This window comes from Pieris rapae, chromosome 4 (genome assembly GCF_905147795.1).
Source record: "Pieris rapae chromosome 4, ilPieRapa1.1, whole genome shotgun sequence".
NCBI lineage: Eukaryota > Metazoa > Arthropoda > Insecta > Lepidoptera > Pieridae > Pieris > Pieris rapae.
The window spans coordinates 7,912,874-7,939,680 of record NC_059512.1 but is presented as its reverse complement, the minus strand read 5'-3'; the positions used below and the strand labels follow the sequence as shown (position 1 = coordinate 7,939,680).

The 26,807-nt window shown below is 31.7% G+C and overlaps 4 protein-coding genes across 4 annotated transcripts in view; 2 read left to right on the top strand and 2 right to left on the bottom strand.

Moving 5' to 3' along the window:
• The first annotated feature begins 108 nt into the window (after positions 1–108).
• LOC111003030 (multiple C2 and transmembrane domain-containing protein) lies at positions 109–9,090 on the top strand. Its single transcript, XM_022273377.2, has 14 exons — positions 109–559; positions 973–1,156; positions 1,761–1,909; positions 2,470–2,613; positions 3,383–3,563; positions 4,268–4,443; positions 4,918–5,119; positions 5,451–5,596; positions 6,124–6,263; positions 7,082–7,128; positions 7,196–7,299; positions 7,961–8,070; positions 8,327–8,424; positions 8,956–9,090. Exons 1-14 carry the CDS (start codon positions 144–146, stop codon positions 9,007–9,009), a joined length of 2,151 nt encoding a protein of 716 aa, XP_022129069.2. The 5' UTR covers positions 109–143; the 3' UTR covers positions 9,010–9,090.
• Positions 9,091–9,592: 502 nt separating this feature from the next.
• On the bottom strand, positions 9,593–12,356 carry LOC111003032 (cysteine sulfinic acid decarboxylase). The gene is made up of 4 exons (XM_022273379.2): positions 11,997–12,356; positions 11,522–11,809; positions 10,417–10,784; positions 9,593–10,323 (listed from the first exon to the last, which is right to left on the bottom strand). The coding sequence occupies exons 1-4, from the start codon at positions 12,252–12,254 to the stop codon at positions 9,720–9,722; spliced, it is 1,518 nt and encodes a 505-aa protein (XP_022129071.2). The 5' UTR covers positions 12,255–12,356; the 3' UTR covers positions 9,593–9,719.
• A 1,441-nt stretch (positions 12,357–13,797) lies between these two features.
• Positions 13,798–16,356, top strand: LOC111003031 (serine/threonine-protein kinase RIO1). The gene is made up of 4 exons (XM_022273378.2): positions 13,798–13,975; positions 14,060–15,202; positions 15,467–15,656; positions 16,156–16,356. The coding sequence occupies exons 1-4, from the start codon at positions 13,913–13,915 to the stop codon at positions 16,311–16,313; spliced, it is 1,554 nt and encodes a 517-aa protein (XP_022129070.2). The 5' UTR covers positions 13,798–13,912; the 3' UTR covers positions 16,314–16,356.
• The window catches only part of LOC111003033 (ATP-binding cassette sub-family G member 1), a 49,594-nt gene continuing 39,135 nt past the window's right edge, over positions 16,349–26,807 (bottom strand). The window contains exons 6-10 of the mRNA XM_022273380.2: positions 22,436–22,550; positions 20,848–21,225; positions 20,480–20,644; positions 19,278–19,534; positions 16,349–18,689 (exon numbers count right to left, since the gene is read on the bottom strand). Coding sequence (XP_022129072.1) covers positions 18,348–18,689; positions 19,278–19,534; positions 20,480–20,644; positions 20,848–21,225; positions 22,436–22,550 — 1,257 coding nt within the window. The 3' untranslated portion in view covers positions 16,349–18,347. The remainder of the gene's footprint in view (positions 18,690–19,277; positions 19,535–20,479; positions 20,645–20,847; positions 21,226–22,435; positions 22,551–26,807) is intronic.

The following is a 26,807-nucleotide window of genomic DNA, read 5'->3' as shown; positions in this document are numbered from 1 at the left end:
AAATGTGTAGTAAAAATCACCAGAGTGCTCAATCACAAAAGATTAGATATGATTAAAGATAACACCAATCAATATCAACATTAGTGGCCAGTTTTAGTTTTCCCTTCGTATAATGATAGCGTGTTAGATGTTAAAATAACAAAATGGAAATTGAAAAACATGGAAGGAAGGAAAAAGATTCAATACAGAGTAGACATATTTCCAAATTACACGAGAGAGTGCAAACAAAATATTGTGAAATGCAAAAGAAGTTAGAAAAAGCAAAGTCTGCAGATCTTTTAGCATGTGTTAACGAAGACCATACAACACTAGTACCACTAAATGCAAACATATTGCAACAGGATAAAAGTCATAATTTCATAGCAACGCAGAAGACTGTAAAAGTAGATGATGCTAGAGAAAATGATTCTACTTCCCGTGAAATTGTATATGACGAGGCTACAATTAGTGGTAGTAATACTGTTCCCATAGTGGAGTTGCTAATAAACGATGACAATAATATAAAAAAGAGCGAAAACGCATTACTCTTTGACTTGTCAATTAAGGGAAGTGTTGAATCGTAAGTAATTAAAACCTTTAAGAATCTTTTAACACTTTAAAGTTGACAAGCCATTAATTCATTAGAAATTACGAGTATTAAACATTTATTTTAATGCTCGCATTTTGCTGTTATGTACCCACATTCGAGCCTTTAACTTTAACATAAATTATAATTGAACGATGACAATACTTTAAATTAGAATGTTTTTTTATTTTTCTTGCCTTGTTAGTTATCTGAATGTAAATAAAAGGTAACTTTATTGTTTAATGATTTAATAACACATCTGTTAGTTATTAAATCATTAAAATTGTTATTAAAGCATGAACTCCTATAAAACAGTAACAGTAATACATATGTATTGTAGTAACAGTAACAGTAATACAGAGTAGTTGATTATATAAATTAAATCTGTTATTTGCAATGTTTTTCAGACTAGCCGAAGTTAAAGATGACGCGTTAAGCGATGACTCAATAGAACCCTCGTCCGCAGCACCAAAATCAATCCGAAGTCGTATTCGCTTAAGAATAAGAGAAGCTAGAAAGAGAAAGCAGGAAAGAGAGAAAGAAAAGAACGATAAAAACAAAAGAAGAAATTCGTATAGTAATGTTGAAAAGGTAGCCTTAATTTTAATTGATTTTTAATAAATTATGATCCATTCACGTCGAGGAATAGAAATTATTTTGAATATATAGACGACAATTGTTACTCGTAATGTCACAACGTAGAGAACAAAGCACAGACTACATTATAATGAGTGACATTTAGACAAAACATAGCTGAAATTTAAATTGATTTTTAACATAAAAAGTATGTTGTCCAATATATTATTAGACTTTGTTGGTGTTGACTAATTAGCATCTAATAAATATTATGAAATAGATATTATAATTAAATAGATATTAGAGCATCTAATAAGTTATTTACATACATATAATGTATAATTACATAATTATATCAGTAGAAATGTGTAATACAAATGTCATCCTAACCTGCAAAAATTTATCTAATAATTTATATTAAATACCAATACACCCCTTGAGCCATCAAAAGAAAACAGCGTTTTGTAAAATAACCAATGAAAAGCAATAAACAACAATTTTGATAATTGCCTAAATTCTGCACGTCCTCGTTTCTTTTTTAATTGGTAAAAACGATTTTTGGGTTATACTTGATAAGTTATATAGCTGAGATAGACATATGGCTCTGATAATGTTTCAGCTGATTTTATCGAATACTCCAAAGAAAGACGTCACAACAAGGGTTACTAAGAAGACTAAAATTGCGACTGTCACCATTGCTCTAATAGAAGTTGTAGGGTTTAACGTACTTGAGGAAGAAAAGCCTCGATACGTTGGCTGTCGTATTAGGTCAGTGCAAATGCTAGACGCATTAATTGTTTATCGTGAAAATGATTTACTCTTATAATGACTTCCAATTTTTTTTTGTAAAGTCGAATAAAAGAGGCCGGTTTAATATGTATTGTCTATGCATCTGCCATTATCTTTTATATATAACTATAGAATATACAGAATTATACTTTTCATTCATATTCAATTATTCTCTATAATTATTTACGGAATAAAGGCAAATACATAAACGTAAGCGAAATACTAAATTGTTTTGTTGTAAACTCATCAAAATGGGTAGATTAATTTGATAACAGCGTTACAAATCAGTTACTTGATTATATAAAATTGAAGATATGGGCGCAATAGTCATATTCACTAAGAGTTGGTGATCAGCCTTGAACTACCTACTGCCTACCAAACAACTGTTTAAGAGGAGATGAATCAAGATTGGGAGTTTTATGTGCATCCTAACAGCGATAGTTTACATGTACAATGTTATATACATTCCGAATTGCTAATTACCTGGAAAATTTTTTGCACTTTTTTATCAACCAGCCAATACATTTTTTTAATTTCAGATTAGGATCAGAAAAACGTAAATCGAAAATTATTAAGACTAACGAGCCAAAAGTCATGTTTAAGGAATTATATCATTTTAATTTATACGAGGATGAACATACATTAGAAATCGTTGTTTGGGACAAGGACGTGAATGTAGGAAGGTATTCAAGAAAATTTAATTGTTATTTTCGCCGACAGAACCTAAAAGTTTCATTCATAAATATTTTTTCCTCTGTTATTTATTCAATCAAAATATAATTAATCGTCTAGGCTACGTCATATAAGCGTCGGTAAATAAACAGATTTTAAGTGTACATTTACTGATAGTAATTCAAGGGTGTAAGGGATGAGAGCTCTCAGCCACTCTTTTTTAATTGATATTGTAAATACGTTGGTCACTGTTCAACCAATCGTGTTTAATATTTAAATGCATCCATGATTGCGACCTTTTACCATGTCGGGTGTAATATCTCTCTGACTTAGCCTTCGCAGCTCCAGTCTCTCCAATCTTTCCGCATCATGTTCACTTATAACAATTATTTATTTATTGCAAGAATATGGTACCAAAATAATATGGGAGTACTATCGAAAGTTCGCATATTCTGCCACACATAATGGCGTACAAATTAGTCATAATAGGAATTTTACATTTTACATTATGAGTAATATCAATTAATCAATTCTTTAATTATTTTTTATTATATATATCAAATTAATGTAAATTACTAATATTTCCAAAGAAGACCTTAAGTCGATTTTTAAAAAGTGTAGTCGAAAAATCTTTTCTTCCTTGCTTGCCTTACAAAAGGCAATACTAACTATTATACCTAACTCCAAGGACCTTAAAAATACAGTATGATAGCAAGATTTTAACTCTAACGTGTTGTATTCTACCATCTCTCACGTACATATTTCTTTCTTTCTTTTCAGACACACAATAGATCTGTCTAGAATAGAAAAAGAAAAAACTAAAAAAATTCAAGTACCCTTAGATGATTCGGAAATTCAAATATTTTATTTACTTACAATCAGTGGAATTTCGGATATCAATACTGTGTACAATATGTATGAAAATGTTGGAGAAGAAGCTAAAAATATGAGAAGAAAGTATGTAAGTTTATTTCAACAACATAATCGTAATTTAGACTTTCATTTGTTTACCAACATAAACATATTCAAGTGGTTGTTCTACGATATATAACTTTCCTACATAATAATAAAGGATTCCCTCTTATCAAATGTTACTAAAGATTATAATTGTTTCGTCATACACAAGACTCATTGTTTATTGTTATGTTAAGAAATTATTAATCAAACAATATTTAAGAATTACTGAAGTGTTGATAAGACTTCCTAATGTTTTTATAATATAGAATCCACAATTAACTAATATTATAGTGATACAATTTTTTCCGCGAATTATATGGTTCCAGTTTCGAAGAAACTCAAATTTCTAACGCCTGTTCAAGTGATTCCTCTCCAATCAAGTTGGTGTCATTCTTATATGTCATATTACATCTTCTGTTTCTTTATCCTTCCATCCGTAAAAACAAGTTCTAATGAGGTCTATTATATATGTCTTAAATGCATTGGCGTTGTAAATTCGTACATTCAATACATCTTATATATACTCTGTTAAAAACTGTACTGTCAAAAACTGGATTGTCAAAAACCCTAACTTTAAATTGAATTCCCGCGCAATTGTAGTTTTAATTTTACGTTCTACATTATAACCTAAGTCGATGTAAAATTAATATCTTTCCACGCCATCATCAATACAATATTTCTATCGTTTATGTTGTGGTAATTTTCTAGAAATGGTATCGTCTATGCGACACATCAGATGTTGGATGGTTAAACATTATAGTTTATGGTGCAAAAGGCTTGACGGGAAATGACTGTTACTGTGTCCTCTCGTTGAACAATGAAAGGGTGTTTACAGCGACAGACAATAAAACTAATGCACCAAGTTGGATGAAAGTGTTTCATTTGTAAGTTTTCACTTTATATATTTTTAAGAAAAACCAACCAACCGACACGCGCCGTCGTCGGGATAAGTTTAAGTTAAGTCCTCACGATGTTTTCCTTTCCCGTAGAAATGACTGTTAAAACTTGTTAAGAAGCTCATAACTAAACTAGTTATAACTTTTTTTGTAATTTATAATTTAGGCTTGAATTTGCATGCAATTTAGAAAATATAAATCTATTAGAAAACAAGATTTGTTTACCAATAGATTTATAAAGAACCGCCAACATCGCAAATTTTATTGCTAGTAAATTATAATAATAACATTTATAGTTTATTGGTAACACATAAGCCGTAGAGATATCGATGACTAACATACAATAATTTATTTTTAGGTAGAACAAGACTTTCTCAAAAATGACCTATTTAATGCATTATTAATATGAATTCAGTAGTATTCTTTAGCAACATTTCACTTTAAAAACTCCTATTATTTCAGCCAAGTCACTGACATAACTTCAATCTTAGAGATAACAGTTTACGATGAAAAGAAGGGCGAGGAGGTGGGAAATATTTCAATACCTCTTCTGAACATTGAGTCTGGGAAAAAATGGTACGCATTGAAAGAAAGCACGCAACGCGAACGAGCCAAGGGAAATAACCCGAGAATATTATTGGAAATGGAAATGTCTTGGAATCTTGTGAGTGCATTTTAGACTTACATTTAGCTCAGTCACATCATATCTATAACAGTATACATGAGATCTATAGAAAGTTGTTAATTCATGTTTTTCCACGAACAAAACTTAATTTATTTTTAACACAGGGAAATTATAGATCGTCGCAAATCCTATTTCTAAATCTAATCTTTAGACTCGAAATTGACTGTCAGGTATGGCTTGAACCGTAAAGTAGGTACACTTAACCAAACGTTTTTAAGTAATCAGCCTAAGGAATTTGAACTCTGAACCTGCGAATATCAACCTCTAAATATTAAGTACAATATTATTAGCGAATACGTTTTTCATTCAGATCAAGGCTTCGTTGAAAGTTATAACACCCAAAGAAGTTAATTTAATGGAATCAGATGAAAAGCTTGACAGACATTTACTAGCTCGAAACATAGCAAGGGGAAGGACTATAATCATGTGGGTGGTTGATGCGCTTCGGATATTGAAGTTAGTATACAAATATTTAAATAATTTATATAATAAGTACTCCTTTTTCTTCATTTTTAATTGATGATAGTGCTTAGTACGAATTAGAAATTTATCAGTACTGTAAGAACTTTGTAAGACGGATGCAGTCAATATTAGTTATGGTAATACAATACATACAATATTATGAGGTATGTCCTTTGTCTTACTTTAATAAAAATTCAGTGTATAAATATAAGTTTATTATTTATTACGAGTGCTAAGTACTCTGATACTAATATTAAAATTGGTGGTTGGTGGTGGAAGGGTTATATTGTTATGCCAAATAAAAAAATCGTAAACAAATGGCCTACGCAGAACTACCCAAAATCTTTGTTTCGCAGAAGAATTTTTTTAAAACAGATTTATAAAGGTTAATATCCTTATTCAAAAATAGGAGATATCAATAATATCTTACATTTAGATATAAACAAAATTACACTTGCTGGCTTAAACACAACTTAAACAATAGCTATTACTAACAAAATTCTATAAGTTTTCTTTTTCAGATCATGCTTTGAATGGCAATCAAGGAAAGCCAATATTATATCGCTGATCTGTTGGTTATTATTTTGTTACTTTTTTAAAACCTGGATGCTACCATTACTATTATTGTTGCCTTTCTTTATTTACCGACCTCGGACAAATGGTAAGTTTAATTTATAACAAGATGATTTTTAATGGGGAAAATAGACAATATGTACCAGACAAAATGTTCGTGTTCTTTTAAGACGTACATTCGTATATTTACAATAACATTGGCGCTTCATCCTTTGCTTTTGGTATGAGATTTCTCTTACTGTAAAAGTCAAGTAGGTTATCAACTGGGTCTAAGGCATGCCAGTTTCCTCATGATGTTTTCCTTCAGCGTAAGAAGTAATTTTAAATGTCAATTGGCACTCAATCGTGATTCGAACGAACGATCTCAGGATCGAAATAATAATAATAACATAGATTTGTTTTATTACATAAATACACACATGTACGATACAAGACATTATCAGTAATACAATAAAATTTTGTATTTGTATGGATCCGCCATGAAACAAATAATGCGACAATTTAACTGCAGCCATCTTTTCTTCTGCGTCATCTCAATTTCGTCGTTCGTTTTTCCTTTAGACAAGGCAAACAGAAACTCTAAGAATAATGAAAATTGAGGATTTTTTAAGTAGAAATAAGTTTTAAAATAAGATCGTCATTCAATCAAAAATTCAAAGATTCTGTAGACAAGTATCTTATGGAGATGAAGAAAGTAGGCACAACTTAATATAAAAGTATGGTATTTAAGAATATTAATCGAACATAAAATTCAATTCCAACCAATAAGTTCTTTAGAATCCAATCAAAGGGGTTGGGTTGTTCAGAAATTAGGTAAAGAAAGAAGGATCTGTAGTAATTAAATAATTACAATTTCTTCAGAACTTTTAAGATCATCATTAAATACTATAAACATTTTAATTTTAGGTAAGAAACTATTAACAAAAGAAGAGGAGAATATTCTCAAAGAAAAGGTAAGTAAATGTAAACGATATTTAAAAAATTTCAACAGAACTGAATAATATTTCGTTATAATTCCAGGAAGACAAGTCCCTACGTCAAAGAATCCAAGATTTCCAGGAAACGATTCAAACAATTCAAAACTTTGTTGGTAAAGTAGCAAGCCTTGGTGAGAGTATTAAGAAGTATGTATAAAATAAACATTAAACATAGGACACAGATTACATACATTTACAAATATTATTTTTTTATTAAAAGTTCAAAAGAGCTCAGTGGTTATCTGTGACTTCCACAGATTTCGTTATCCTCCACATTGAACACAAACATCGTTTTAGTCTGTTAACCTCCCGAAGGCTGTTGCTAAGTGGCCTCATTATATAGTCTGTCATGTTCACAAACCATCTCAGGTCTCAGCTGCGATTTCCCGGGGGAATCAAAAATAGAAAATACGCAGTTCTGAGTTTTTAATCATAATGTAAAAGCACCAATACAGCAGCTTTCCACTGAAGCATTTCCGTACCGATGCAACTTTAACAAAGAGCGTTCCAATTCTTATAAGGCGTCAGAGTGTCCATGGGCGGTCCATCGCTTAACATCAGATGAGCCTAATACACGTTTGACCTGTTCTATAAAAAAAGCTAATTAAAGAACGTAAATACTCGTGACATGCATCTTCTCGATAGGAATTATGGAATAGACCGCGCATTCATAGACTATAACATATGTATGTCACAATAACAGATTTATGTCGCATATAAGAAATAAGACTAATATACAGATATTACTATGGGGAAATCAAATCTACGCAAAATAAATTTGTTTCTTAATAAATCTATGTCTTTTCAGCTTATACAATTTTTCGGTGCCTTTCGTAAGCTTTTTGGCAATTTTCCTCATTTCCATAATTGCGTGTATTATGTTTTTGATACCACTTCAATACATTTTAATGGTATGGGGTACGTATCTTGAATTAAGTAAAAGTTTATTTTGATATGTACGTATATTTTAATTAACTATGACCTTAAATTCACTTATTATCGACATTAACCTAAAACTAAACATCAGGTGAGCCTCCTGCCCGTTTGCCCCCTGGTCTATAAAAAAAACTAAACCTACCCAATATAAAAAGAGTATTCCTTAATTTTATTAATATAACTACTTGGGCAGCCACAATAAGAACGTTATCTGACCTAAAACTTACAATTTTTTTAGGTATCCATAAATTCACAAGAAAAATTTTGAAACCCAACAGAGTACCTCATAGTGAAATCTTAGATTTGCTCTCTAGAGTTCCTGATGATATCACCTTGGTAAGTTTACATATTTTCATGATCTCTGAAACTTCAGATCTTTAGCTTTTGTACCGCACTGTCTCAAAGTTGTAACATCGCTTCGGATATTGATACAAATACATCAAAATTGAAATCAAATACATCAAGGTCGCGAGAATAAAATGAATTCATAATTTAGTTTATAAAAAACATAGTTTTGTTGCTTATTATATTTTATTAACATAGAGCTTCATTAGGCAATTTCAAAAGCCCATAGAACTAGAATTCTAAATCTGGATAAATATTTTACCTCTGTTTTTGTCTTCAGCTAAGATAGATTACTTTTCATAGTCCGAAGCATCTCTTGCCACTAATAGATCTTAGCACCAGAGCACGAAAAGCATTGTTAACAACTTTAAGAAAAATAACTATGTTAGACAATCGCAAACTTATTTATAATTTATTTTTTGCACAAGAATTAAATAATAATATAAAAAAATAATGTTTTAAAATAAGAATGATGCAACGGGTACTCAATTGAGACAGTAAAAAAAGTAATTTTTATTTCAGAGTAACTGTCAAGAAATACCACTAGAAGAGATATCGGATGACAATGAATTTTGAACAAGCAAAAATTTTAATTTATAAAATGCAATATGATATATATTTTAATGTTGTAGATATAAATGATCTGAATTATATTATATTAACAAAAAATCCACTGTTTAAAATAAGACTATTTTGTATATTAAATTATAATGTCCTTTTTAAATAAGAAAAACACAGCATGGTGAATACAATTAACATCTAATGAGACACTGTTAAAATCCCTCTCATATAGTCACAATATTTATCAAACATTGCTAATATTATGCAGATTTAAAATATCATTAATTTATCTAAGAGGTGTACCGTACGAATCGCGGCTATGTACTTTTGCTATGTTCAAAAGTGATAACTTGCTTAAACGATGAATAAAAACGTACGGAAATCAACATCACGAAGTCCCAAAAATCTATGGTAACAAAGGAAAACTATTATGAGGACAGAAAGCTTACTAGGGTAAAATTCGTAGTCAAGACAGCTAAGTGTAACTCCCATAAGTAGCGTCTTATACTTGTGTATAAAGAACTTCTCATCTGGACTCTGAATGTACCATTAGAACGCCAGAACTTACGACAATGGCAATTTAAAGAAAAGTAATATAACAGCATTAATTATTTTATTTGCACTAATAATTATCTTTCACTAAAAAAACTACGTAATAAGTAATTATAAATTAAATCACAGGTTAGCATTGTGTAACGTTTACAAGGTTGTTACACTCGTTTTATTTAAACAATTATATCTGAACCAAGACGGTCGAACTCATTAGCAAAGTAGACCATATCCTTGTGGTCCAAGGCTGAATTTTGGAAAACGATGCGAAAGAAATTTACAAGTGTTCCTTGCGGCTGATACGTGACCATCATAGAACCTTCCTTGATCATTTTCTCTTTGATTTTCGGCGCGACCTTATGCAATCTTTCGTTGTAGTCAGGGTCATTTTCACGCCCACGAAGACACTTTGGTATGTACCAAAACATTATATTGGTACATTCTGGTTTATCAAGAACTAATTTGAATCCCTCTCGATGTCTAATATGCTGTAGGAAGTAGTGAGCGTTGTCAAAAACTTTATCGATATGCTTCTCGAACCCTTCACTTCCTTTCGCTTTCCACATGAACCAAAATTTAAGGACGTCCGCTCGCCTTCCGCATTGGATATGTTTGTCGCCAGTGTCGTAGGACGTATCGTAAAATTTGTCTTTTTGGAAAAGGTACTGAGCGTTCGACGAGTGGCCCTGGGCAAGTAGGTTCTTGTGTCGGATTAGGAATGCGGAACACTGCTGCGGAGCTGCTAATAATTTATGTGGATTCCATGTTACTGAATCGGCTCTGTAAATAAGAAATATATTAATTTTAAGGCAAGCTTAATGTCAAGCTCTCCGCGTACATTACGCATGTATAAATAAATTTCTTAAAACTTACAACTCGATTCCTTTTAAAAGATGTCTATGTTTTCTTGACATCAAGGCTCCGCCGCCCCAGGCCGCATCAACATGTAACCAAATCCCGTACTTTTTGCAAATAGTGGATATTGGGATTAAAGGATCGAACGCTCCGAACACAGTTGTTCCAGAGGTAGCGGTCACCATAAATGGTGTTGAACCTTGGTTTATGGCGCCTGTGATCTTTGTTTCCAAGTCGATAACATCCATTTTGCCACATTTGTCTGCTTTAACTGTAACACAATTGTCACTACCAATTCCCATGAACGAGGATAACTTCTTAGTAGAATAATGTGCTAACTCGGATGTAAATAGTACCAGGTTTGGTACTGAGTATACGCCTTTCGTCTGAAACGTTAAAATTTTTATTATATGTAGATAATTTATTAATAATTTCAAGGTGTTTTACTATTTGATTAATTAAATCTTATACTTAAATAGTTGTGTGGATTTAGTTAGTAGGTGTAGAAAATAAAGATTAATTTATAGGTATTCTATAAAATATATGATAGGTTTTCTCCTACCTAAGCATAAAAATTATAAAGTTAATATGTAATTGAAATCTATTTATATAGGATATTAAACAATTAATATTCCTTTAAAAAATTTAATGAATCCATAAGCATATCGTGGTCTTTTGTAATTATAAACTTTGTATCTTATAAACTATGTTTTTATGATTTATACACGCAAAAGCGAAGCAGGTTAAGGTGACCATAATAGCCTGTAAAGCAATTACAGACTGTAGGCAGACTGTGGTACTAAATATGTGATTAGCTTTTAATGAATACTATTATTTTATCCACAAAATAAAGCATTCTGGACTAATATGTTTATAATCATTATTCATTCTGTGTCCAGTTTGTGTTTCCACCACACCAACTTCTTTCAATGTAAGTTTATGTATTCAATAAATAAATAAAAATAAATAATAAACTATTTGGATGTTACAACGGCAACGAATGCAAAAAAATAAAATGTAATGAAATAAGTCGTAATTCATACTTTATCAACATGACGTAAGAAATGACTTAAAAATTTAATTTAATAAGACTGACTGACTAGAAATGTGTACATTATCTTACCTTGATCTGTGGAAACTGATGAAATCGCGCACAACTGATCGCATAACCATTGGAAATAGAACCTCCAGGACAAAAGATTCCATCTCCATCCACCCACCCTACAATCTTTCTCATTTCTTTCAAAACTTCTTCTTCCATTAAGGTGAAGACTGGGGCCACTTCAAAGGTATATACGCTGGGATTAAGAGCATCTGTCAACCACTGGCCAATGAGACCGTATGGGTCCACGGAAGAGAAGAGCTGGTTTACGAAATACGGGTGCGCCGTATTTACAGAATAACGAGCAACCTAAAAAATAGTGGAAATTACAGAATATACGACATTCAATGATACTTAGAACGAATCTAAGTATCATTGAATGTCGTCAGATGGCATCTGGACGAGTAAGCAAATTGACATGAAATTTTGCGAAGGTACACTTCATCTTTGATTGTGAATCGCACAATAATAAATAATAATAAAATTTGGTACCCACATCAGCCATAAACGTCAACAGTTGCTCATGAGAAACAGGTTCTTCTCGAGGCTTTAAATCTATAATCTTCTTAATATCCTCAGGCGCAGCCCACTCCACAACTTTTGATGATCGATTGGATCTTGCGAAGACAACTCTCTCCATCAAAAATTCCACGGCGCGTCGCAAAAAGTCCTCATGCTTTGACCTGTCTGTAAGGCTTTGGAAGAGAACTTCTTCTGTCTTTTCCCCCGCTACAATAACTGAATCGGCAGGCATTTTTATTTTTTTAATTCACTGAACTCTGAACATAAAAGTTAGCTACAGATTTACACGTAGCGAGCGGCCGTGGCCATTTCCAATGTAATTTTGGTGCGCAGTTCCTCTCGTAGCCTTCTTAAATACATTCGAGATCAATTCACTTTATAAGGTTGTATGCGCTCTATCAAATTATAAACAAATTATTTAATATAATTGAATAATGAGTTGAAATATGCAATGAAGTTCACGTAGAAAGAAACTTAAACGAATCGATCGATTGTACTTATGTGTTCAATGGGTATCGAAAATGGTTGGCATACAAATCTAAACATGATATGGTTATATTCTAGAAGTCGGCGTTCAAGTAGTTGCGTGATTTAAACAATTTCAGTACCAATATTTTATAATATTATTGCTATATGTGAAAGTAAAAACTATGATTTCGAATGAAAACAGCAAACTTAAGAAAGGGAAGCAAATCTAACTTTTTTTTAAATATATGTTGTAACACGATGACAAAAGATAGTACAACTAACATAATAAAATCAATGATTAGGTTGACTTAGGCCAAGACAAGCTTAACGTTATATAACGGGTTGAAAGTTAAAATGCATTTCCTCAGCCTTGATATATATGGCCCTAAATAAACTGCATGGACTTGACCTTTGTTACATGGCTAATCAACTGCAAACGACCATCAAGATAGACTGAATTTGTTACAGTCATTATTTTGAGCGTGAGAAGGGCAATCAGTTTCTAGCCTAATTCCAATTCTGAATACAAATTTAAAAGAACATATGGTTGTTTAGGAGGCTTATTTAGAATTCGATGGATGCGTTTTTTTAAACAGTTTGTGCATTTTTTTACCTAGATATTTCCATAAACTACGGCTGTTAAATGAGCTTACAAAAATGTGCTCTTTTACGACTTAATATTTATGTATGATTAAAAATAAAGGTTTTAAATTTAAATCGTTACAACGCAGAAACATTAATAGCCATGGCGATTCATACAATTGATATTAAATTGACTGATTCCTCAATCAAGACCCCTCCTAATTTGCTATATTTATTTTATTAATGAGATAAGTGCACTTTCCTAATTTATTTTTTCAAGGGTAGAATAAAAAGTAGGTAATTTATTTTTCAAGTACTTTGTACTTTTTAATTATTAGCATTATGACATTTTTTTTTAATTTTCTCGTAACTCGACCCAGGACAGCGTTTGTTATATTAATTTGCCTGTAAAGGAATTTGCAACATGGTTTTCAAAAATGTTCTATAAGGATATTCCCTCTTTTTAATATTGAACTAGACGCCATCTAGTGTGATTTTATTCAGTTCACTGCGTTTGCTTGTATATTTTGTAAATTACAATTCTAAAACTTCTTTTTTAGTTATATGTTAATTTACTATTAATTTTTTTGATTATTAATTTTATACTAACATAATATAAATTATTAGTTGTAAATTCACAGTAAACAATTAAAATATCAGAGTTGGCACGAACTGTCATCCTCATATAAAGACTGCGGCTATGAATTTATGAAACCTAAGCTGTGGCTCTGAAAAAAAAACCCTACGGTACACGAGGGTAAATAAAAATATAAAGTAATTGGTAAATGGTTATTTACTTATTAAATTTTCAATAACTGAAACTATTTAGAGAATCTTGCCATGAGTGATGGCCAATTTAGTGACTATGAGGAAGATTTACCTGCTAAGGTTAAATCTGTGCGGGTTAGTAATATTGCACATAAGTGTAACTTTAATATATTTTAAATTTAACAATTTAATACTGTTTTTATAATATCTATTTTATAGTTTTCAGAAACACCTACTTATAAAATTATAAGTTCTGACGAGGACGATCTTGATTCAGATGATTACTTTTATGATTCCGATGATCCTACCCAAGGGTCAAGGAAAAAAAACAATGTTAACCCTCAAGCTCCTACAAATAAAGTAACATCATACCAGCCAACTGAAAAACTTTTCAAAAAATATAGTCATCGGATTAATGTGGACCACTATGAACCCTCTAACAATACCCAAAAATTCATAGAAATGAATGACAGAAAAAATGACAGTGATAGAATAAGAATAAAAGACAAACATGATCGAGCTACAGCAGAGCAGGTTATGGATCCAAGGACTAAAATGATCCTTTTTAAGCTTCTTAATAGAGGAATCATTAATGAAATTAATGGTTGTATATCAACAGGAAAAGAAGCAAATGTTTATCATGCTACATCAAAAGATGGCAGAGATTTTGCTGTTAAGATTTTTAAAACATCAATTCTAGTATTCAAAGACAGGGATAAATATGTTTCAGGAGAATATAGGTTTAGAAATGGTTATTGCCGTTCTAACCCTAGAAAAATGGTAAAAACCTGGGCAGAAAAGGAAATGAGAAACCTAGTCAGGCTGTATAATGCCCATCTAAATGTTCCTGAACCAATAATACTTCGGAGTCATGTATTAGTGATGACATTTATGGGAGAAAATGGCTGGCCATCACCTAAATTAAAAGATGTTGAGATATCACAAACAACAGCGCGTACTCTGTATAGAGATTGTATTTTTATGATGTGGAAAATGTTCAATATATGTAAACTAGTTCATGCAGACTTGTCAGAATATAATTTGCTATACCATAATGGCAATATTGTTATGATTGATGTTTCGCAATCTGTAGAACATGATCATCCACATGCTTTTGAATTTTTACGTAAAGATTGTACAAATATATCTGACTTCTTTAGGAAAAGGGGTGTTGCTACATTAACTGTTAAAGAGTTGTTTGACTTTATTACTGATGCAACAATTAATGAGGCCAATTTAGAAGAATGTATGGAAAAATTATCAGAAAAAGCAGCTTCAAGAAACTTTGAAGAGATGACTGCCCAGGAGCAGATTGAGGAAGAAACATTCAAAAATGTGTATATTCCGAAGACGTTAACAGAGGTAATTGCCAAAGTAAAATTAAAAATTAAAGTAAACTCGGACAATGGTAGTGTCAACATCTATAAACTTATGTAGTAAAAGACACTTAATATATTTTAAACATTCTTTCGTAATGCCACTACTACGTTAAATTAAAGAATATTCATTAAATTGAAAAAATTTTTTTTCATAATAACTCATTCTTAAGTAATAAGATAAGTAATTATTTTTTATCATATGACTGTCATTGAATCATATTTAATCAAGTTAAATTGTATGTTTCAGGTTATAAACTATGAGCGGGATATAAATAAAGCTAAAAAAGGTGATACAGCAGACTTAATATACAAGAAAATAGCTGGTTTCAATGAAGACTTAAGTACTGTTGATAAACCAGACATCTTGCAAGAGGACAACATTTCTGAGAGTGGATCAGGAAGTGATTCTGAAAACAATGAAGATGATGATAATAATGGTGATTTGCATATTTCATTAGCTTCTCTTTTGCATGCTATTACTATGTAGGAGTGCAATCTCGAAAAAAACAAAATTATCAATTATAAAAGATATAACAATCAGTGCACTGACTGATTTTTCATTTTTATACTGGATATCAAAAAAGATATTCCTAATCATTTGTGACATCCACATGTTTGGTGTCTGCTAGGAAAATCATTTAAACAATATTTTTAAATGCAATAGCATTTAATAATATAACGTATGTATGTGAAGCTGATTTGGCAAAATATAATAACAAAAACTGTTTGAAAATCAGTACTTGCTTTTTGCCTCTTATTTACAATTAGGTATTATATGGAGATTTCTCCGATTCATAAACCATGTGTCTGAAGGTGTGTGATCTGCCTTATGTGCCCATAGCAATTGATATTTTACCACTGATTGATTATCACTAATCTATCAAGTTTACGTATCTAAATTGAATCAAATATTATATGTTTATATTTTTATTTTAGAAACAAAATTTAAGAATTCAGCTAGACCGAGAGATGAGTCACCTAACACTAAGAAAGCTCGAAAGAAGGCTGTCAAAGAGGAGCAAGCAGAAAGGAGGAAATCTAAAACAAAGAAACATATTAAGAAGAGGCGAGATAAGGGAAATAATAAAAAATAAATGTTTATATTTTAATGGATAAATAAAAAAATCAAACAAATCATTAACTTTTCTTTATTACAAAAGTAAAAAATACATATTAACACTGATGATTCTGTTGTATACACATAATGTTCACATTTCTTGTTTGTTTGCTTATAATATAGTCAGTTTAATATATATATATTATGGAATTAAATCTAAGTTGGGCTCGTAATTCTTATATCTACAATATGATGTACTTATACAATAGAATTTAAGTACAGTATAAAACACCTCTCCCAAGTTCTACCTAAGGTATCTTTATTTACATCATCAAAGAAATGATCTTTGATGTTATGAAAGGCTTTTAGGAAACAATATTTACATTCTTATGTCTTCAATGTGAACTTCCAGTACAGAGATTTTCCATTTAAAACAAGAAATTGGTCTAATCATTTTAATACACCTGAAAAATTAAATTTCTCAACACACATTGAGAAAGCTTCTCTAGACAAATCCCTACTTATGTATTTTTAATAGCATATAAAGAAGCTAGTTAGTAGTTTGATATTTCTAATTCAATAGGTTCTAGCATAGGAGACTTTTATGAGACAAATAATTTAATGAATAAATGTTGAAAAAATAATAGGTATTAAAATACACAAAGAGGTAGATGAAATATGTCTACATTTCGTTACTTTTCAGATTATTTTAAAAAGCTTTTTTTTAAGTACGTTTTTATTTTGCTGGCCATGTTTTAAGGCCGCAGTAACAAAGAAAACTAACTTTCTAATTATTATTCTTTTTTAATTTTATGACCTGGTAACATAGACTTTTAAGTCATAACTTATTTTTCTAATTATTATATTTGGAATTAACCATAGATATTATTCTCTAGAACATGAAATATCAAGTTCTGTCAAACTCAAATCTGACACATGTTTAGAAATTGAAATGGTATAATATGTCCCGGGTGAAATACTTTTAGATCTCTGGCTTCTAAAGGTACAAAATCTCTTTGACTCAAAATTCTAAATGCGTAAAGGTCCCAATGATAACCATTATATAATTTATGGATAACACGTCCTTTGTAAAAATGTAGTAGTTGTAGTGTGGTAATATAGATGAAATTTCGTCCTAGCAGTTACAACAGTCCACGAGATTGTTTATTAACTTTAATGATTGACTTTTAATTATACTTAGGTGTAAATCACGGATCATCTCAGCTAAGGATTTGTATGCCCGGTTAGTTAGCTGATTTATAAGCATATTGTGTCTTTCAGAGTAAGGCCTATTATTAAACCTTCTATTACACCACGCAAAAAAAATAAAGTAACACTGGGCAAGAATACAATTGACACACAACTTAATCTTGATGCTATTACAGAATTTTTGTAATCGCTTTATTATATTTTTAAGGAATTAATCTTGAGAAACATTTAATTGTTTATCACGTTCGATGATTCGATTCGATCGATGAAGTGATAATTAATAACAATAGCAGCAGCAATAACAGTCGCAAGGTTCGAGAACAAACAGATTAACCAACATTTGTTGTCACTGTTGACAGAAATTACATTAATTTTATTAAAGGCGTATTATTATATGACGCCTTTCTCGACACTTATATAAAATAAGTATTTCTCCCTATACAACATAATGTTTATTGTTATTTTTATTATGTTTATTATTACTTTTATCAGGATATTGTATTTAAAATAACATAAAAAAAGCTAAATGCTGGGTATCATTCTTTAACCATGTACAGATATATTCAACAGATGTTGAATTGTTGACGAATATTAAAATATTTAAAAAAAATATGGTTACAGTTTCAAAGTCAATTGCTATTACCTATAGCTATAGAAGTATTATATTCATTTGAAGCATAAACTATTTTCTACTGGCTTCGCTTACAAATCGTCCTAATAATACTAAAACATTCACAGTCAGTCACGCCCAGGATTCTTTGGTTCACCTGTTTGAAAAATGCATTACATCACAAACAACATAAATTACTTGCAATCTATCACATGTAGTTGTACTATGTACCTGAAATTATAGACTATTGTATCATGTCGCGAACCGCCACCTGAGGCCCATGAAACAAAGAAACCGTACGGCGATCATGATACTGACCATTATAAATATTTCAAACCAGACGGAACTTTTTTCGATATCTAAGTACTGTAAAAGAACGTCTGGCTTTGCAAAGTGGCAGTAGACATCGTTACACTCGAGGGGTTGTCGTCCAAAGCCGAAAATTGTAAGCACCATGGCAACTACTCCGCATCGGATGAAGGAAGTCTTCATGATGATGGTCATTATTAGGGGGATTTTGTGAGCGAAGTCGAAGCCGTAGATGGCCAAACCAAGGAAAGGGGCAATAGCTGCTGGGCCGATCGCACATCCATTCTGTAATTGAATTTTTTAATTTTATTCATAGGATTTCACGATTACTTGAGCTTAAACGGATCTTAAACAAAAATATGTAGTATTTAAATAGATATAATAGATAATATATAGATATAATATATATAGATTAACTCTGTAATGTACAGCATACGGCCGATAAGTACCCTGTAACTTTCAACAGAGATAATGCGTAGCGCTATTATCGCAAGCTAGAGATAGAGATCTTGCGGTAGACGCAATATTGTAGTCGGAAACGCTAATATATTGTTCGCAGTTGTATTAGAAGTTACAGAGTATCGATAAATGTGTTTAACACGTTAGTCAACTTAAAACTCAATGGTCGCATATGAAGATAGCTCCATTTACGCTTTTGTCGGCATGTCATGTCATGTAACACGAATTTAGAAGTTTATACGTCTTAAAGAGCGAACCTTCAGCCAAAGTGTCTATGGGCGGTATCACATAACATCAGATGAGACTCTTGCGCGTTTGCTCGCTGTAATATATAAAAAAAAACAAATCCGGAAAGGTGCAAATTAAAAAAAAACTGTGCCAGGTTTCTCTAAAAAGTATTACAGAGATACTTACCCTAACACTAAACACCGATCCAATAGCCATTCCAACACCCTCAGCGACCAGAGAAACGATATTTCCTATTAGACAGAACGCCAGGAACCTATCATTGGCGTATGGAACTCCGACCATGAAGAACACAATCGTTGAAAAGATCATGTTTAAGGAAACTTGTACTGGAAGTTTTGAGACTGTTAACGCCGCGTAGTATGGCACCAGGTTGTACCAGCCATTAAAATGTTCCTTTTTTACCAATTTTACTTCTTGGGGATCTGAAATCGGAATTAACACAGGTCACATATAAATGTCCATGATTTTTGATAAATTTTCTTTATTCGTCACTGGCACTGGTATAGCTAGCGGGAGTAATCGTATACTCGAGCAGGCATCGGGGTAGTTAGTAGGTCCTAAGAAAGAAACTACTACTGCGTACTTCAGCCCACAAGATTCGCAACTAGGTCAGTTACCTTGATTATAATCATTGTACTTTTTATTTTTATGAAACTAAAGAGAGCACTAAAGAGAGTCTAAAATAATTGTTCTTTATTTGTACGATGCTATTCACGATACTTTTAAATAGGCAATTTGTAACTCTATGTTAAATAGCCATGTTTCATTTAATCGTATATAAATATAATTTCAGCATTGACGTCGTAGTTTTTGTCTTAATAGGAGACCCTAAATCAACAATAATGCATATCTAATAAAAAAGTAATACACGAAGCACATAATAAATAAATAAATACAAAAACAAACTAAAAAATAATACAAAATTTAAAAAAAAATATTAGAATTCTGTAGTCAGTTCACTTAATGGATAATAAAAAGCGTTAACCTATATTTAACTCGTTGTCTATGTCGGACAAACGCTTGCTTTTGAATTAAGAATATAATATCATGTTTATACACAATACACATACTGCATCAAAACTATTACCCGGATACAAGTTCCATTAATAATAAATCGAATAAATATTATAAAATCTCAATAAATTATATTCATTCATTTCTTCATCATATACTATTTCATCATATTTATCTTCATCATATAATAAGGATTATCTATGCAGTTTGTGTTAAGTATTTTAATGAAGCCTTGTACGATTAGAATAAAGTTATTTTTATAACGCGCATATATCTTGTTAACAGACAAAATTAGTTATAATAGAAAATTAGGAATCAGTTTGTTAAAGCGGGTTTACAAAAAACATACTTACAGACTAGTACTGGTACCATGATCTGTGTGTACACGAAGAATATAACAAGACCCACACACATCTTCAAATGGTTGAACATCTGTGTACCGTCATTTGCCATATTGAAGAAACATACGCCTATCAATAGCGCACAGCCTATGTGGTGTATAGTTTGAATCCATAGTGCTAAAAACATATTTTTTTCCTTAAATGGAACTGGTATTAGGAGTAGAAATTGGCGCACAGAATAAGATTTTTTCTGTGTTATTTAATAAAATTTATTTATTTAGCTTACGTTATAAAATATAAAAAATGCAGACTTTATTTATTATAATTCTTAAACAGTACTCGTTGAGCAACAGTTTCTTTAACTAATTAAATTAACCCACCTTGTCGATTTCTTGATATTTGCAATAGCATTCTTGTTAGTAGTATAATGAACTGTTGGGAGAAAGTAGTGGGGTATCCTTTGGATTCTACTTTCTGCATTTTCATCCAGGCAACTGAGGAGTCTTTGGAAATTTTACTCGCTAAAGTTGTTGATGACGCTGCCGTATACTCTTGCATGTTGAACGTGCATTTGTCTGTTGATAATACTATTTCCGTTTCACCAACATTGTCATCTGTTTGGTAACAAATCTTCAATTGCATTGTATTGACTGGCTCCAGGTTTGTACTTTCAATTTTTGTTGACTTATACAGACTACCGTTGAGGATTTCTTCTGTTAATACTTGGATGCATTCTGGACTCTCCGTTAGCTCGATTACTGAAATATTAGTCACATAAATGAATACAGGATCTTTTATTTTCAAAAATAATTCGCGTAGTAAATTGGCTCTTGGATGATGCAGATTACGAAATACGAATGGAAGCGATCTTACTTATTTGTACAGTCCGTTAGTCCTAAATTATCTGTCATTAATTTTTATCATATATGTATGTAAAAAGCCTAGATAAACAGAAGCAATCCAATATATAGGATTTGAGTATCCTATCTGCGTCAATTACAAGTGCCAACACAGTTGCTTCTGTGATAAACGTTTGGCGTGCTGACCATAAATAACAGATTAGTGTCTTATTTGTTAAATTACTATACTTTTATTAATTATTGATGTTTCTTCGTACTTTATAATCTTATCTTCTTGAGTAGTATAACTGATATAACTGTTTATGCGTTTAAGAAATAGGGATTCTATAACAAGGAAGGATTAATAATATTGTTTGAGCCTTCATTGTTACTAATAATGTATGACAGTTACAGATAGAGTAGTTTTAACGAACCCTAAGTCCCTTACTCATTTATTTCTACTAATGTACGTGTGATGTAATAATGTTCCACATTAGGCTACGCGGTACCTTTTTGGTATTTGCTGTAAAGGTCATACAAAAAGTTGTTAAAATAAATAGGTACAAATAATATATATAAATAACAGTAGTGTTTAATAGTTCGGGTTACCAAGACCATTCATGTATGCCATTTAATACCTCCGAAGACTATATAGTCGGGGAATTATATAGAATATAATAAAAACAAGAAACCGCCTTATCAGCTACGATATTAAATAAGCAGCGTAGAGCCCACACGTATTGATCTTTTCTTTGTATAGCTAGTAAGAATTGTAGCAAATCGTAGTTCATGGTAATAACCTTTATAAGCACTTAAATAAAATGTCAAATACTGCACTTTTACAAACAATTCTGGCATTTGGCTATCTAGTAGTCCTTGCTTTAAATAGTTCTTTACATTTTCTTTGTAAACGAACTTTACTAAAATATTTGCTCAACACTTAACCTTACTTAAAATTGATTGGTGAGGTGACGTAACCATGATTTGTACATATTTGAAGAGCTTTAGAAAAATGATTGTCATTCACTTCAAAATACTGTAGACATCTCTAATAAATAGGTAAGTTCCGACAGGAAATATCACATATATCCTAAATAATTCAATATTTAATACACTATTAGTTACTCACTATAATCGGCTGGATTGTGATGGCGAGGACAAACCAGGCCCAGGCTGGACAGATGTGGTACCATGGCCTCAGTGTCTCCTTGGTAGATGCATAGGCCATCAGCGATTATGTACGCCTGCAAACGTAAATAAATCAGTACAAATTGCTAAAGACAAGTAGTTCAGTGATACATCGCGTGCAAACCAAATTACGCCTCACACTCACTCACTAAATAATTATTACATCCTTTTTTTGCGACTGAGGCGCAAACTAGCTGCTGTGGTCTCTGGCAGAATAACCAGCGCTAAGGAACAGTCGCTACTCGGCATAATGCTGGGCAGGAGCCAATTACAACCACAGCACACACGCATTAAATACTTAAAACATACCTTGTTATTTAAAAAAAATGTTATCTCTCAGTTTTTTTTTTTTGTGTTTCTGTGTGTGTGTGTTTAGTTAGTAATAAATATTATATATATGTCTATGTCACTCAGCATTCGCATAATTTCTACTATTATACAAGGTCTTTGTACAATAATTTTCCTAATCTATTAGAGACCGAAGACACGACTGCTGATTAAATTATAAATTGCAAGCCAAGGCTGAACAATTCGCTCACTCTGGCTTTACTTATTTAAGTTCACCACATCATATATTTCTTTATCTACAGTATTAGCTTTTCTAAAATACATGACAATCATGAAAAAAAAAATGTTACGGAGATACGCACTGACAGTATAGGCTGGCAGCATACGTACGGTTTCCTCATTAAGTTTCCTGATCCGAAATTACGATTCGGAGACACGAATGCATAACTGACATACAAAATATTCTACTCGGCGCAAACGTTCTTAAATTTTTCGAACAGAAAATAAACCTAACGTCTGCGCTAAGATCACGGAAAACCTTATCTGAATTCAGGAAATCAGGAAACCGTACGTATGCCGCCAGCTAGACGCAGGTACTTGTTTCAGGATTTACATTACATAGGATACGTTTAGCAATTTTTTTTTATATCCTTTCTTAATTAATTAAGAAATACAGTTTAGATGTGAAAAGGAAGAGAATGGCTGCCCACAACTCAGGGAATCCTAGTGTGGGGGCCAGTGCACTCTACTTTATATATTATATAGAAACATTAATGTATTTTGTGTCTAATAAAGTTCTTTCTTTCTTTCTTTCTTTAACGCTGGTTGATAATAAATAGTGTATATTTTATTTTTACATAAGAGCATCCTGTTGACCTAGTTGACTAATATTTTATTTAGTTACCTCTACATATAACTTAGCCAGATTTTGGGTGACGTAGAGTTAGCGTACATAGACAGCAAAAGCTGGTCTTCTTCCACTAGAAGGGCAACAAGTAAAAGAATCTTTCGGAAGTGTGTGTGTGGGTTCAAATCAATTAATTACGAATCAAGTAAGTAGTTATTAGTAAATACGCCATCAAAAACGTTTCTCAGAATATAATAAAATGTGTTGGCACATGATTTATATTCTGTAAGTTACGACTTTTTATAGCTAACTCGATTTTAAGTGGGGTTTTAACGGATCTGGTTTTTATAACCAAATATGAACATTTAAGGCCAAATCTAGACTGATTCGTGAATATGTTACAGGTATAGAAATATATTTTATAACTACTGTATTAACGAGGTATCTTGTTTTGTTTCAAGGACCAAATCTTACTTAACTAGTACTAAGTTTGTAACCACTATAGACATGACACATTTTGACGTCTATTTCGTTTTTCTACATAGGTACCGTCTATACCTGGCATACATGAAAGCCACTTGGGTTTAAGACTTTCCAGTTAACACACGATGGTTTCATTCCCCCTTGGACTAATTACATAAACAAAATATACTGATGTACAGGTGTATGGATCTTGGAAAAGCCTGCAATAGAGTATTTTTTATTATTTAATTTAAAAGCATTATAATTGAAAAATATAACTATGCTGTGATAAAAATATGGCAACTTTAAAACGCGAACTGCGCAATCCATACTAACAGAATACACACATAGAATCATAGGAAAAATCCTACGAATGTATAAGATAAGAAAATTGACTAGTGAAAACACTACATCATTTGTAATCAATAGTTCGTAATAACGGTTATGTAAAAGCGTGATACGTGCTATATCACGCTCAATCGAAGACTAATAAATAAAATAAAATACGTAGAATGGGTTTGTCTTTATCTGAAATACAGATATTTTTACGTAAACATAAGATATGAGATTCAAATGAGTACCAGGGGGGATTGAGACAAAATCGCTTTACGAAAGGCTTGACCCACTATCGCAAAAGGAATTTGTGAATTACATCAGTTCACTCAATGTCATGTGATCAGTTCCATACATTTGTTTGGCATTAGTGAATCACGTTTGCCGCATAGTGGTTTTGTCTCAAGTGTCATTTGCCAGCTGTCAATTAATGTCAACAACCATCGGACAAAATTTTATTTAGCGCCGAAAACCGCTGTTGCATTGCTATTACCCTTATTAGTGTGAAATATTTAGTATTTAAATATAGAAAATTATAATTGCCTTTATATTTCTACACAAATTTTAATAATAAGACATTGAGAGCTAATATATTTATTGAGTATTTCGAAATTTACATAATTCGAGATTAATATTTATTTATAGAAAAATCTATGTATCTCCAATATCAGCTAGAATAAATCAATACATAGTTTGTCATTACAAAGTACATATTAATCATCATCATGACGTTATTTCTATATTTTGCTCTGAATGCAATCAATTATATGCGATACAAAATAGAGGACAGAATCGCGCATGTTACCAATTGTATGGAAACTTTGAATCGGCCATAACCTCTGGTATTCATATTTCATAAAACCGTATTGTTTACTGTGATAGTCTGTGGATTAAAAGGTAATTAGCAAAGAATAGGCAGCTATGGAAGTTTCTGCCTCCAAGTACATTCCTTCCATACCTTATATGGAATTCTTATATAACTACCAACATATATACCAAGTGTCCATTATATATATAAGTACGGACGATAGTCATTAATTATGTGGTTTTTATGCAACTGGTACTTCTTGTGCACTGTGAAACAATAATCTGCATAAAACAATGAGACAAGAAGTAAATCACTTTAATGACCTATGCACACTTTGCTACCTATCGTGTGATTTCCATCAGATGAATCGTATATTGTCTTGTTCATCATATATGAGCGCTCAATAGAATGAGATAAATAAAAATAAAAAACAAAAATAGCTTCTATTCGAGTACACTAAAGTTACATTATGTCTAAGTCATTTAAGTTTTCGCTAGTACTCGACCTAGTGCTTTACCCTCTGTAGATGTAATTTTTTATTCCATGCTAGGGTTGTCTAGAGAAAACCGCTTGTCAACCATAGGTCCGCCCGTTGCCTTATAACTTACGTAACCTGCTTTTTTATATGTCTGATTGTGTATAAGATAACAAAATGTAAATAATTAAAAAATATATCTACAATATATGTGTGAGCTATATCGTGGAAGTTTTTTAGTCGAAAAGTTATATCCTACTGCGTATTTACGTGTCACACACGCAAGACTACCTGCAATTCGCAATCGATAGTTTTTTACCCATATTTATGTCTTGTCGCTGTTAAACTTTACACGCTGACAGCCAAATATCAAATAGAGGCTGCATCTTAGAATAACTTAATTGCATATATCATTCTTGGTACATAATAGGCTTAGTACGTAAATTATCACACAGGTCATTGAAAGGCACCAATATCAAACATATCAAGCTCTGTAAGGCTACACAATAAATTTACGCGTATTTTCTTACTCAGTTTATTTAAGGGATAAACTGTTTAGCGTGAACATACTTAAAAGACGCAATATAAAAAAATAAACGAATAAGTATAATACTGCTAGTAGTTGCTGCCAGCAATACAGGCACTCTGCAGCAGGGAACAAAGGTTTTACATGTATTATAGTTGTCTAATTATAAATTTTAATTTCTTACTACTAAGTAAGTCAAGAATATTGTAAAGACCTGTTTATTAAAAAAATTGGGTTTTATTTTTATTTTATTAAACTTGTAACAAGCTAGACGCAATGCTTAAGACAGGACAGACGTCCTGTTTTTAATCTGATAAAACATGTTTCGATATGGTATAAGTTGATACTTGATAGCAAGTTGCCTTAAAAAATATCAATGACAGGATTTTATCATACAACATTGTATGGTACGAAGTACGAACATGGAGTTAGACCTTCGGTCATTGAACACAGTGTCTAAGTCATTGATCTTAAAAGCCAATTTTCATTTTTTTACGTGTCCCTTGCAGTGGCGTAGCTAGCATATGGCCAGGTGGTGCAGTGCACCAGGGCCCCGGAGCTCAGGGGGCCCTCA

Bases quoted from the DNA above. Each gene is read 5' to 3' on its own strand.
- LOC111003030 (XM_022273377.2), top strand. From the start codon at position 144: ATGGAAATTGAAAAACATGGAAGGAAGGAAAAAGATTCAATACAGAGT. The intron at 3,564-4,267 runs GTAAGTTTATTT...GTAATTTTCTAG, and splicing joins AAAATATGAGAAGAAAGTAT to AAATGGTATCGTCTATGCGA. The intron at 6,264-7,081 runs GTAAGTTTAATT...TTTTAATTTTAG, and splicing joins TTACCGACCTCGGACAAATG to GTAAGAAACTATTAACAAAA.
- LOC111003032 (XM_022273379.2), bottom strand. From the start codon at position 12,254: ATGCCTGCCGATTCAGTTATTGTAGCGGGGGAAAAGACAGAAGAAGTT. The intron at 11,810-11,996 runs GTGGGTACCAAA...ACTATTTTTTAG, and splicing joins TGTTGACGTTTATGGCTGAT to GTTGCTCGTTATTCTGTAAA. The intron at 10,785-11,521 runs GTAAGATAATGT...TTAACGTTTCAG, and splicing joins ATCAGTTTCCACAGATCAAG to ACGAAAGGCGTATACTCAGT.
- LOC111003031 (XM_022273378.2), top strand. From the start codon at position 13,913: ATGAGTGATGGCCAATTTAGTGACTATGAGGAAGATTTACCTGCTAAG. The intron at 13,976-14,059 runs GTTAGTAATATT...TCTATTTTATAG, and splicing joins CTAAGGTTAAATCTGTGCGG to TTTTCAGAAACACCTACTTA. The intron at 15,657-16,155 runs GTGATTTGCATA...TTTTTATTTTAG, and splicing joins TGAAGATGATGATAATAATG to AAACAAAATTTAAGAATTCA.